The sequence below is a fragment of the Camellia sinensis genome, chromosome 2, assembly GCF_055761805.1.
Source record: "Camellia sinensis isolate YWXY chromosome 2, ASM5576180v1, whole genome shotgun sequence".
In the NCBI taxonomy this organism is placed as follows: domain Eukaryota; kingdom Viridiplantae; phylum Streptophyta; class Magnoliopsida; order Ericales; family Theaceae; genus Camellia; species Camellia sinensis.
The window spans coordinates 64938869-64953006 of NC_138962.1; the positions used below are offsets into that span (position 1 = coordinate 64938869).

Here is a 14138-nt window from a genome sequence, read left to right on the forward strand (position 1 = left end):
TTGCCCAAGCCAAAAAATTACTGTATTTTTAGTGGTGAAATTTTCAGCAAGATGATTCAAAAAACACTTCCAAGACCAATTCAGCAAGATGAAGCACAAGTCATATTTGTTTTATCTGGAATTCCTGGAATACTTGTTATCTAGAATTCCTGGGACACATAGAGGGAGAGAAAGGGGGTTTGGAATTCCAGACAACACCAATTCCATTCTTTTGTAATGTTTGGTAGTGGAATATACCTTCTGCCCAAGTCATACAAACACATAACACAAATATTAAATCAATTGGTAGTTGTTATGTTCTTCATTCTTGAACAATTAACAGAATTAACTGAAATTTTTTTTAAACACATAACAGTTAGATCAATTCTTTTAATTTTCAGAATTCTGGGTCAATTTTTTTTTCAATTAACAGAATTCTATTAACATTTTTGTAATGTTTGGTAGTGGAATATACCTTTTTGAACAATTCCATCACTGGGTCAAAAAATTAACTGAAAAAATTAACAGAATTGAAAAAATAACTGAAAAAATATTTGGGTCACCATCACAAATATTTAGTTGAAAGCCACAGAAAATTGAAGAACATAACAACAAAAAATGAAAAAAAAAATTGAAAAACCCAGAATTGATATTTTTCTATAATCTTTTTTGACTTCTAGAAATATTTATAAAAAATTTCAGACAGATATTCAAAGTTATATATATATATATATATATATATATATATATATATGTATATATCAGCTACAATAATCTGAAAAATATCAGCTACAGATATTCACTTATTTTACCTCCTCAAGGCCGCAATCTTGCCTTGCCGTCGCGTCGCGTCCCTCCGCCATGCTTCGTCCTTCGCCATGGCAGTCTCCTCCCTCCGCCATGCTCCCTCCATTGCCATGGCAGTCTCCTCCCTCCGCCATCCTTCGTCCTTCGCAATTGTAGTCTCCTCCCTCCGCCATCCTTCGTTCTTCATCGTCGCGCCCCTCCACCATCCTTCGTTCGCCCTCGCCCTCGCTGTCGCGCCCCTCCACCATCTGTCTCATCTCTCAGCTCAGCTCTCTCTCTCTCTCTCTCTCTCTCTCTCTCTCTCTCTTTCTCTCTCTCTCTTCGTCTACCATCTCTGTCTTAGGGCTAAACAAAACAAAACACAGAGCTGAGTAGAAAACAAGCGGGAATTTCAAATTTTGGGGAAAAATTAAAAAAAAAAAACTAATGAAAACGACGTCATTTTTACCAAAACGATGCTGTTTCGGTAAGGGCGACATGGAGGGCGACAGGAAAGGGCTATCGAAGATCTGAATTCCAATTTACTCTTTATCTATTAACTTTGTTATTAAAGTGACTATTTTAATTAATTTTTTTGATTTTTTTATGAAAAGTTGTAAAAAACAATAGAGACAAAAATTAATTTTTTAATATATTTTTTTAATTATTTTAGGAGCTTGCCAAAATACTCTTAAATGGTTTCTATCTCCATTTCGACTATAATTGAAAACATAAGGTATTTTTTTAGTTAACTCACTTATGACATTTAGAGTTGTTTTGGGAAGATGATTTTTTAATTTTTTATTCGAAAACATGTAAGGAAATATATAACTAGGAAAATTTAATTTTTTTTGTAATAATTTTTTGATTTTTTAACAAAAATAACATATTTTTAAAATAGGCCTAAATAAAGTTGGAGATTAAATTCATAATTGAAAATATCAAAAACCAAAATGAAACAAAACATATATTTGGAGATTGAATTTTTTTTGGAGGGCAAATTACACTTGTAATCTCTATATTTTGACTTTTGTACTTTCTATAATTTTAATTGGTTTCGTTTTGATCATACATTTGTGATTTTATCCCAATTTAATCTAATTGATTATAATTTTTAATATTTTTTACATAAAATGTACGCATAATCGGCATGCATCATCCTTTTATAGAAATATTATAAACTTGTTCAACTTAATTAACTAATTTTAACCAACTCTGTAACCATGTTTCTTCAAAAATCCTAATCGGTGTTATCAATTAAATTAAATTGATATAAAATCTAAAATTAAAGATCAAAATTAAGCTAATTGAATTGACAATATCCAAAATAACACAATAAACAAAATAAAGGGACTAATGATATTTGTCATTTTTAGGGATGTTTGGAGCATGATTTATTTTTTTATCTTTTTGTTTATTACGAAAGGATGTGTAAAAAAGTAGAAAAATGATGTGACAACTTGTAACAAATAAACTAAGGTTTCATTTGGCATGAGCTATTTTGACTAAATTAGTCAATAAATAAAAAATAAGCTAATTTGGCCAATAAGACAAAATGTCATATTTAAACCATAATCATTTCACTATTTTTTTTTATAACCATCAAATTAACTACAAAAAAACAAAATTGATTCCAAACATAATTTTTTTAATTAGACAAAAATAACCTAAAAAACCAAACTAAATTAGCTTATCCCAAATGAGAGCGTAATTTTTTGTTTTGCTATTCATTAATTGACACACTTTATAATTTTAAGAAATCTCAAGGGTTTATCTATAATTTAGGGGGTGTTTGTGAAGAAAATTGGGTTAAAATAACTCATTAAAAGATAAAATAAGTTAAAATAGTCAGTAAGTCAATTTTTAGGCTTTTCTTTTGTTGATAAAAAAAAAAAAAAAGTCAGTAAGGCAAAATATTATATCAAATTCAGAATCACTTTATTTTTTCTCTCGCAACTATCAAATCAACTATAAAAAAAAAGCTCACAAACTTTCTAAATATAATTTTTTAACCAGACTAAAATAATCAAAAAATCAAATAACCAACAAAAAAAAAAAATGGGCTGAGCTTTCCTCCAATCCGATCATAGACTGGAGAGCACTATTAGGCCCGTGGAGGTCACCACGAGTTCTGATTCGACAACCCGAGCCATTCAATGTGTAGAACTCGCTGAGTACTATATGCTTGTAAAAAAAATCACGTTAATCGAATATCGATAGTTATCTCATCGTATTAGATTTTCGTCAACTATTTATTTTTTTATCGTCTATTTTTTTATACAAAACTTATTTGATCACATAACTATCAATATCTGATTAATATAATTTTTTATAAACATATAGTAATCAACAAATTCTACAAATTGAATGATTCAGATTATCGAGACGGGACTCGTGATGAACCACTACTTTTCTAACATTACTTTCTAATCCAATCACGAATTTAAAAAAAAAAAAAAAAGTCAACCCTAAAAAAAAAATATCCAACTTCCCAAATAATACCTTAATAAAAAAATAATATTTCATGTGATTTATCCGAGACTGACAACTGAACAAGCACAGATCCAACTTTCCTTTCTCCCTCTCCCAAGTCTTCGTCACCCTAAATTTTAGCATTTTTTCAGGTTACAAGTCAAAAATATATATATATAATATAATATAATAAAATAAAAAATAAAATAAAATATCACATGAAAGAGTCATTTTATCTCTTCTTTCCCCCAAACATAATATGTAAATTTTTTTAAAAATTCAATCCACTCTCTAAACACAAAAATTTAAATCTATTAAAATAATCAAAAATTAAAATAACAAATTTCAAAACCCCCACTATATATACCGCCACCGGTACTTCTTTTTCTGCGTAACCAAACAACAACAATTCTGTCTCTCCGCAGCCCTGACAAAGAAAAACGAGTTGGTTGTGCAGACCCCCGTCGATCCTGGTACTCTCTCTCTATAATCTATCTCTCTGTATATGTAATTGATCAGATCATATCTCTGTGTGAGTTAAATTACTCTTCCGCTGCCCTTTGTGTGGTGTGTTCATGTAATTCAGATTCAGAATCAAATTTGAAGAAATTGAACTCTAATGGAAATTGTGTGTAGTGGGTATTTTGATTTGAAGCGATCGAACTCCAATTGAGTTACGAATTGAAAAGAATTCGATGGAAATTTGATATTCCCATAACTAATCTTTGGTTGTAAGGAACAGAGGGTGAGTTACATGAGTTTTGATTGGATGTTTTGTGAGAATTAGTTAATTTTTGGATCAAATATAAAAGTTATCTTGTTGATTAATGGATTAAAAACTAGATCTTTAAGATCAGGGATGCAACATAGATTTTATATTATAGAAGATCACTACAGAACTTGAATTGAAGGTATAGAGAATTGGGAAACGGAGAAAGTAATTGTAAATTAATGGGTGCGAGTGGGGATTTTGGCATTTTTGCGCAATTCCCTCTTGCACCAGGCACATGTCTCACTTATGGGTGATTTACCATGATCAAATTATTTGACAATCATGGTAAATTACCTATATTGAATTTTTATAATTCTCCCTTCGGTGGGATCAGAAAATGTTGGCTTGATGATGCATTTTCATATTTTGTTAATTAGTTTTTAGTTGTTCATGAATGGGTCCTGTTAGAGCAACCCATTAATTTTGGGTTAGCTTGAGTACCTTTGTGTGTCCGTTGTCCAAATTTGTTTTTGGTGATAGTTCGCTGTCTGCTGAAGCTTGATCTCATTATTAAATGCTGATTTTGTGCGATCACACTATAGTTATATTGTTGACTCTGTGATTTCACTGGATTAATGAGTTTAGAACGTAGGTTACAATGCGACACTGATTGGTTGTTCAAATGTGCAGTCACTGTTCTTTTTTCGACCACTCTCTCTTTAAGACGCACAATCACGGACATAGAACAAGACACAACACCGACACACTACATAACATGGACACACTAAATTGTTGACACAACAATTTAAAAAAATGTAGGACATGAAACATGGGGACATGCACAAAATATATAATTTTGTACATTTATTATATGTCGTATATATAAGGCTAAATACACGGACCTCCTATGAAGTTTATGACAATTACATGGACCTCCCCTGTTAGATTGACAGAGGAAGTGATTTTACTTTTTACCCTTGTACTTTTACATGTATCCAAACAAGCTTTATTCAAAATAAATAATAATGGGACACGTTTGGAGTATCGTCAGGAAGTATCCTATGAATGTCGATGTCCTACACTGTTCGACACAGACACTACATGGGCATGCCACCTTCTTAGAATTGTTTGTTCTTCATAGCTTTCTCTTGTAGCAGCTCATTGAAAGCGTACAAAATATTGGGACTTAAAATATAGCCCTCTTCTATTTATCATTTTAATTCTGTATCTAAATAATAGTGAAAACTGGAAGTTTTTAGGGCATTAATATATTATGGGTTTTGAGATTGTGATTTCTCTAGCATATAGTGCTTTTTCATCCTTGTTTGTGTTGCAGCTGTTGCTTGTGCTCCTGCATGCTGATTTACGCTATTTTCCTTTTATATGTCTATTTTATTGTGTTTGAATCTAGAATTTGTGGAGGGAATAAAAAAAGGAAGAAAAAGTGGGAAAAAAAAAAGTTTCACCCACTTTGCCATTCCATTTACTTTTTTCTTTCACAAATCTCTCCACAAATCAAAGATCCAAACACAATGTGTTTGATGTGATTCTAGTGAGCATCCTTATAGAGGTGATTGTTTGGATCAAACCATCAAGCAAAAGGTACAGGAAAATAAAATAAACTGTTTGAATTATACCAACCCCAAGGTTTCATACTTCCAATGCAAAGTAACGGGTATGTTACAATTATTTTGGTGATTTGGTTTGACATTCTATGTCAAAGCATGCTCCTTCTACAAAATTAACATGCATGAAATTTTGGACAACAGTGCCTATTTCAATAGAGTGGGTAAGTAGGCAATATTAATGTTCATTTTGATTTTAAAAAGAAAAAAAAAAAAAGAAGAAAAACTTTGAGCTAAAAAGGTACAGTTCTAATAATTTTTTTGCCTGTGCTACAGATTTCTGGATCCAGCAAGTAGAGAATGGACATAAAAGGATGCAAAAAAGGAAGAAAACACATGACAACTAATGAAGAAAGAGAAAATGACAAGGAAGATGAACAGCAGCAACAGGATCATACAACAACAGCAGAAAGTGTAGTTAGTTTTGGTATACTTGAACTGCCTATACACTTAATATATGACATACTCTCAAGGAACTCTCCAAAGACCATACTCTGTTGCAGATGTGTTTGCAAAACATTCCTCAAAATCCTCACAGACCCTTATTTTGCTGAAATCTACCTTATTAAAGCACCCAATGTTGCTGCTAGCCTTATCCTTCAAGACAGTTCCATTCCCAATGGATTTGTATTTGTCTACATGCTTGATCTTGAGGTGACGTCATCCGCTGCCTCCTGCAGCACTCATCACCATCCTTCTCGTCCTTGTCAAGGATTGACAGTGAAAAATACCAAATTTCAGTTCTACCATGGTCATGTGACTCTTGTGGGTTCATGTAATGGATTGCTTTGTCTACGCCGGGATTCATGGTCAAAACCTCTTTACTACATTTGCAATCCAATTCTTGGTGAACTTATGGTCCTTCCCCAACAATCTCCGTCAAAACCAGTTTATCTTAAGCTTGAAAATTCTGGGTTTGGTTTCTGTCCAAAGACTAAGCAGTACAAGGTCATTCGTTTCATGTGTTTGACATCTTTTGATAGTACAATTTCAAAGAAAGCAGTTGCTGAGATACATACACTTGGCACAGAATCCTGGAGAAGCATTGGGGATGCCCCATGCCCCAGAATGCGGGGGTCGTTTGACTCTTTACTAGATGGTATTCTTCACTGGATTACTGATAGTGTTACGGCTTTTAATTTGATTTGTTCCTTCGACTTAGAGACTGAGCAGTTTCGATCTATCGCTGCACCTACCCACTTTAATGCAGATTATGTTAATAAAATTTCTTGTATCAACGTTGGGGTACTAGGTGGGTATCTCTGTCTATGCTATGTACTTGGCGATGCTCAATTTGATGTTTGGGTAATGAAGGATTATGGTGTAAAGGAGTCCTGGACTAAAGAGTTTACCATTGACATCAATTTCTATTGCGGACTGCGAGTGAAGGACTTGCATCAACCAATTAAATTTTTGAACAATGGGGATATGTTGCTCATAACTAATTCCAACTCTCTAGTTTCTTATAGTCCTCGGAAAAGAACCTTCAGAGAATTTAAGGCTTTGGGGGATCCAAATCTTCAAGCTGTTGCTCATATTCCAAGCTTTATTTCCCTCAAGGATCTTGCGAGAGGGAAAAATGTGAAAAAAGTGAAACGGAAAAGCAAGGAAAGATTTGTTTGGACGAGGGAATTTCGTTTATTAGAGTGTGCTCCATAAAAATTATTCTCTCAAGTAGCTTGCTTCAGAGTCACTTCTATGCATTAGAAACAAATGTGCATATTTAGATTATTTGTTAATAAAAAGTACGAATATTGGTTGTAATTAGACAGATGATACATTTTCTGTTTCTCTTCTATTGAACATATGTTATTAAAGCTTGTGCCAGAGCAGGCTTTAACCTCATATATGCAGTTTTTTGTTGGATCAATTTGTATTTGTTGGATTGTCTTGTAGTAGGAAATGCAGAAAATGCTGTGGAGCATAAACTCGAGTTCACTAGAGGACGACCTTGATCAACAAATTAAGAAGAGAACTAAATAAACTGGTGAAGAGCAATTGATCAAATTACTATATCAGCCTTATGGGCAATTACGGGTGGTTTTTGCCCTGCAGGTGAGTGGGAAATATGCATATTAGTTCACCTTAAATGCATGTGTTACTCCACAATGGGATAGTTTTTGATTATATGCATTTATAAGTACCATTTTTGCTGCTATAATTTACTCTTAATTCTCATTGTTATAGCTTGCTTAGCCATGTAACTTTTACTTGTCTGTTCTAGGCCAGGGATCCTGTGTCTTTAAAATCTTTCTTTATGTTCTCCATATACTCTCAATTGAAAGATGTGTTAGGAATCTCGAAATAAGAGAATCTCACGGCATGATCTTGTGGTGAGAAATTTATTTTTGTCTAGAAATGTGTTTGAATAGGGGAACAAAGATTTTGGGGATAGAGAATCTGAGCACCTGTTCCAAGTGCTCTCAAGATGTTTATTCTTCATTGTTGATTGTGTATCATATGCCAATTCAATTTTCCACATATATAATGACCACAGTATAATAGCTTTGTAAGTAGGTTGTATTGTGCTCAATGTGGGCTTTTTAGATATGATGAAGTTTAGCTTTGTACTAGCCTCTTGAAGGAGGAAAAATAAGAAAGGAACCAATATGCCTCAGGTCAGCTGGCTGCGACAACACTTGACCGAGTATGGCTGCCCAGAGTCTGGTGGCATGATACGATTGGTCGTCACCCCTCGGCCATGACAACACTTGGTTGTCCACTACATAATTGTTTCATAACTGAACATGTCCTGGATGAAGTGTGAATTAGAATTTTAAATTCCGTAATGAATATGGAGTTCTATTCACCAAAAACAGAGAATCTCCATGTTAGCATAGCAGCCTGTACATTTAAATTCAATTTTCTTCATTTGAAGAGGGTAGCATTGAAAAACATTCAAATTATTTGTCAACACACCCTCTTTGGATGTGTATTTGGGCAGAAATTATTTTTGATCTATGGAGAGTCTGTTCAGAATTCCATCCTATCCAAAGGGTTGGTTTGTCACTTGTATCCTGAATCTGTATCCTGAATTTTATCACTTCATAATGTTTATATCCTCCATAATGTTGCAGACAACTCTGTTCTGTCTTGAAGGCTTATTTATTAATATCTTGTCCCATTTCTGCTAATTAATTGTGTTTATATCCTTATAAACATAATTTAATCCATTAATTTAACTGAAAGAACTGAGTAGATACTATTGTAAGAAAAATTGAACAATAATGAAACACCTCTTTCTCAAATCATTTCGAATTCAAACATTGATATCAAAACTTCCAAAAAAATCAAACAGACAGCACCAGTGGGAAAGAGTAGTGTCTGACCATCTCATAGCTAGTTTATCTTTAATGTACTTAGTATTCTCACAACCACCACAAAAATAAGGATTGATGTTTGTGCACCTAAGGCTTATTCTCATAATGAAAGCCTAGTAGCATGATGGTAGAGAAACATGACCCAAGCCACTTGATACAGTGAGACAGTGCCATCAACAACATCCTGATGGCAAGCAAAAGTTTGTAGCAGTGTGTGTTCACTGTTTGATTGGGTAACCATCTCTTTTTTCTCGTATATTACGTGTATTCCATACTTCCTCACCTGAAATCCCATTCCCATTCCCATTTCTTATTGCTGACTTTAGCATAATGTTTGTAGGTGAATCTGTCTCGGCGATCATTGGATAATTTGTATTCAATGCATACGTTCAAGCCTTTGATCTTGTGACCAGGAGGTGGTGTCATAAAAGTAGATATTGAGTACCCAGTTTGATGAATGAACCACTTGGAACCTTGTTTCCAGGAAGAAAAAATGCCAAATATGCCACATTCACACAATCCCTGGATGTGAAAAATCAGAATGAAAACATGAGATAGAGAGAGAGGATAGCTTGTTTTAATATACATTGTTGGGCCCATTTTTTAACAGCCTAAGCTTTTCGGATGTTCGGTCCCCATTTGGTTTTTTTTTTCTCTGTTTGGTTGTTTGTTTCTCTTTCTGTTTGTCTTTCCATGTGCAAGTCGGGGTTGTGAGGGTGGGTGTTCGATAGCTTGATATACATCGTTGGGTTCATTTCTAAAGAGCTTAAGCTTTTGGGATGATTAGTGATTTAACTAGAGAGAGAGAGAGAGAGCGCCTGGAAAGCAATCATTCCGTACGTGTCAGTTAGAGTATTTGCCATTTCCACATTAATACTCTCTGTGGATTCCAAATTGAACAAGCCCATGTATTTGATCGTTTCTTTGCCGACGGTTCTAACTTGAACGATCCCTGAATTTCAGCTAATTTGCTGCACCCAAAAATTCCCCGGTGCACTAATCTTGAAAAGTTTGGTAGATGACCTATTCTTTCCAGTGATATCCAAGCTTTTGCTAACAGCATCTGTAAACTTGCCGGAAGCTCTGGAAGCGATTGAAGCTGTTTGCAACCTTCTTAGTTAAGGATTTCAAGCTTATTGAGACTGCTGAAGTTTGTTTGTAGGTTACAAATTGGGTTTTCAATTAGATCCAAATGCGTGAAGGAAGATAGACTCATCTGATAGATTACATTTTGCAAGTTTTAACCTCACTAAAGAGTGTGGTAAACAAGCCAATGAAAAGAAATTGGCGGGTTCTAGACATTTCCTTTGTAATATCCAAGACCAGAGTAGTGAATGCCATGGTTCTGTTGATACTGAACTGAAGTTGCTTGAATCCCGTGTGAAGGGGAAATGATTTAGAGCAACTTCATCAGCTTGAAATTCCTTTAACGATTCCAATTTTCCCATTCCTCCAGTTCTGAGCAAGCGAAGAGAGTAAGTCTTTCAATAGACTTCAGCATACTGATTTTTCTTGGAAGCTTTCAAAGGTTTTGGCAGCCTTTCAGATTCAACAAAACTAAGTGTTCTAGGTCTCCGATGGATTCATCAACCTCCACCAAGTTAGTGCAATAAATGTATCAATCTCTCAAGACTGACTAGTCTAGAAAAGTACAGGGTTTTGATAAGGCAATGGGAATGACTATTAAGAAATTTCAGTCATTGAAGAAACTGCATAAAAAAAACAAAAGAAAGCTATTAGTTTCCTTGAATATGTAATAACTAATCCCCGGAAAAAGAAGGGAGCAGTGGGGGTTGATATGATATCGTACCTTTTTATCCTTTCCAAACTTGGTCCAAGCTGATATTGCGCATGTCCAGTGCAACTAGGTTCTAAAGGTGACAACTGTCCTGTATGAATTTTAAAGGGAATCCGCGCCAACACAACAATGTTAAATTCTTAGGAAACTTCTCATAGCCTCTGGTGAGATGTACGTAGTTGGTTGGAGTAGTCTCAGCTTGCGCGTCTTTGAGAATGCATCAGTGCTTAAGTCGGCCTCACCCAAACCCTTTAAGGCTTCCTTCATTGAGTGCCAAGGGAAGAAGGCAAAAAGCAATGTTCGTTCAGTGAATGGACTTGGTCCGGTGACCTTGATTTGTCTAGAATGAGACTTTCAAATTCAGTTGTCTCTGTACCCCGACGTCGATATCATTCGATAAATGAATGAATAAATAGATTATTAAAAAACACACACACACACACACAAACATGCAAAGCATTTGGGCATGTTTGGTTTGTTTTTCAAAACTTGTTTTTGGAGAAAAAATTTCAAAAACATATTTGGTTGAAAATTTTAAAAAAAAAATAGAAGAAAATTCTAAAATCATTTTTCTTTATTATATATCGATCAATCACTTTTTTGTTTTGGTCTCATTTTTCATTCTTAATCACTTTTTCTCTCGTACCTATTTATTCAACTATAAAAAAAAAATATCAAATTATTCCAAACTCCAAAATTATTTTTAAAATATATAATCAAACAAATTTTTTAATTTTCTAATCTTTATATAGAAAATTATTTTTAAAATAATATTTCAAAACACAAATCAAACGGAGCCTTTGTCGTATAGTTTTTTCTCTTACTACGTACAACACATTCTTATGATGCCACAATCTGCTAGGTTTCCCAAGCTTGGATGATTCTTGGCAAATAATTTCTCTTGCCATGTCCCTAAGCAACCGATGCACTACCACCTTGTTTCTTTCATTGATCGTTAGGAGACATCTTTCCATCAGATTCTCAAGTCCAACGATTGGGTAGAAACCACATCCATCTAGTATTTTACCACGTAGTAAGGAATAAGTTTGTCATGATTTTCTTGAGAATCATAGCTTACTTTTAGTACTTTTGTAAAGCCAATCCTTCGTTCCAACAATAGCGTTTGGTTTGGTCCATTTTATCAACATCATCGAGAACAAGAACTCTTTTGCAACGAATAGCATGTTTAATTTTACATTGCTTCATCAACAATATATTTTTTCCTTTTTTCCCCTTTACAATATACGATAGAAGTTGTTTCAGAAAAAGAATCAAACCATTTGGTTCGTTTAAACGTGGGCGAATTACATTAATAGTCTCTATAATTTAAGACTTGTATCTTTTTGATCTCTGATTTTTCAATTGCGACACATTAGACCATAAATTTTGAATCTTATTCCAAATAAGGATAATTAAATATATCATTGCTCAATTTTAAGGGCAAAATCGTCAATTTAATAAAATATATATACTAATTTGAAAAAAATAAATATCAAAAAAATATTTTTTAATTTTTAAAAATTATTTCTACTCATCAAAGATGAAATTATGTAAAATTGATAAATCTTTTACACATTTAGTTTTTTTTTTACCAAATTAATTTTTGTTATGTGATTCAATGATGATCATATAAAGGGCGGTTATTTTTATTTTCATTAAATTAATTTTTATTTTTTCGAGAGGCAATTATAGTGACAATTTTGATATCATTATTAAACAAATTCATTAAATAAAAAAATTCAAAACTAAGAACATTTCATATATTAAATGTATTGATTACACATTAAAAGCGTAACAATTATCTATTACATGACCATCATCCAAATACATAATAAAAATTAATTTGGTAAAATAAATAAATGTATAAAAGATTTATCAATTTTACACAATTTTATCTTTGGTGGGCAGAAATAATTTTTAAATATTCAAAAATATTTTTGACATATTTTTTTGTCAAATTAGTTTATATTTTATTAAATTGACGACTTTACCCTTAAAATTGAATAATAGTATCTTCAATTGTCGTTATTTAAAATAAGATTTAAAATTTAAAATCAAATGTGTTACAATTAAAAAATCAAAAACTAAAATAATACGAGTCCCAAAATATAAAAATTATTAGGATAATTCGCCCTTTCAACTTAGCATGATATTTGCAAGAAAGCTTCCACTTTCAATTTTTTTGAAGTTATAAACTATTCTTGCAATGGTTGTCTTTCCAATACCGCCCATCCCACGTATCGCCATTATTTCAATATCGGTTGAGGTATCTTCTTGTTGGGATCTGGGATCCCGCCCAAGACCTTATAGAAATCAAAACAAGCAGAAAAACACACCCACACACAAGGAGACACAATATTTTACGTGGTTCGGCCCAATGCCTACGTCCACGGGAGAGTAACCGGTTATCACTATACCAATGAGGAGATTACAGAAAGATTACAATAGAGGAGGAGCTCACACTCTCCTCACTCAGCCACTCACCCGTCTCCCTCGCTCACACCGAGGGAGACGGTCTCTCCGCCTCACATCTCTCGCACTCTTTGGTTCACGGTTTTCTTCCTCACTCACTTACTCACACTTTGGCCTCTCCTCTCAACCTCCATTTATAGGTGAGGGAGTAGGTGGGAGAGCCTTTGGGCAGCCTCCATCCTTGACTCTTCAAGATGGTTGGTGGCCGCCAAGGTGGACTTTGGTTGGTTGCCTTCCCATTGTTGCCAACCAAACTTGACTTGGATGATCACCCCTTTCACACATGGGTGAATTCAACAAATCACCCCCTCAACCCATGTGAGGTGATCCACTGCACACACTGCTGCTAATCTTGTCACGCCCAAATTCAACATAGTCTGCATCTCTTCACTGAGACGCTGCATCCCCTGAAGCTAGAGATAAAACACCAGAGATACAAGAGGAGGAGGGAATCCGACATCCTCAACTCAACTCACACCACTCTCTGATTTGGAGAGAGCCACTGCTCCTATCTCCCACAGATCTCTTCCATGCTTCCTGTCTCGGATGTCTATACCTGCTATGCTTGAACTTGCGCAACCAAGATATCCGACACCCCCTGATTGGATGTCCTGCACCCCCTGCTTGGATGCCCTTGACTATCATGCAACTCCTTGCATGATGAACACTGGAGCAACTAGAAAACTTCAGAGTTTGACACATCAACATCCTCAAGTTTCCTTGCTCGGAGCTTATTTCTGAACAACCAGCCTTTGCCCTTCTGCACTTCTGAACAACCTCCTGGCGTTTCCACATACGCTTGTTGTCTGTGCTGCAATCCCTGATGTTCGGTTCTGTTTCACTTGTCCGTACTGATGTTTGACAGTTAGCCCTTCTGTCAAGACAACTTCCACCGGTCTGTACAAGTTACCACTATGCAACTCCGTGCATAGTGCTCACACCCATGGAACTAAAGAAACCACCATAGAGAAATA

General features: G+C 34.4%; 1 protein-coding gene across 2 annotated transcripts; it reads left to right on the forward strand.

The window, feature by feature from the left end:
- The first annotated feature begins 3574 nt into the window (after window positions 1-3574).
- LOC114314567 (F-box protein At3g07870) lies at window positions 3575-7444 on the forward strand. Of its 2 annotated transcripts, none has more exons than XM_028261037.2 (2): window positions 3575-3710; window positions 5851-7444. In XM_028261037.2, the coding sequence occupies exon 2, from the start codon at window positions 5875-5877 to the stop codon at window positions 7231-7233; it is 1359 nt and encodes a 452-aa protein (XP_028116838.1). In that variant the 5' UTR covers window positions 3575-3710; window positions 5851-5874; the 3' UTR covers window positions 7234-7444. The 2 variants fall into 2 exon arrangements, with proteins under 2 accessions (XP_028116838.1, XP_082770780.1); XM_082914654.1 differs by having other exon boundaries at window positions 3632-5738.
- The last annotated feature ends 6694 nt before the right edge of the window (window positions 7445-14138 follow it).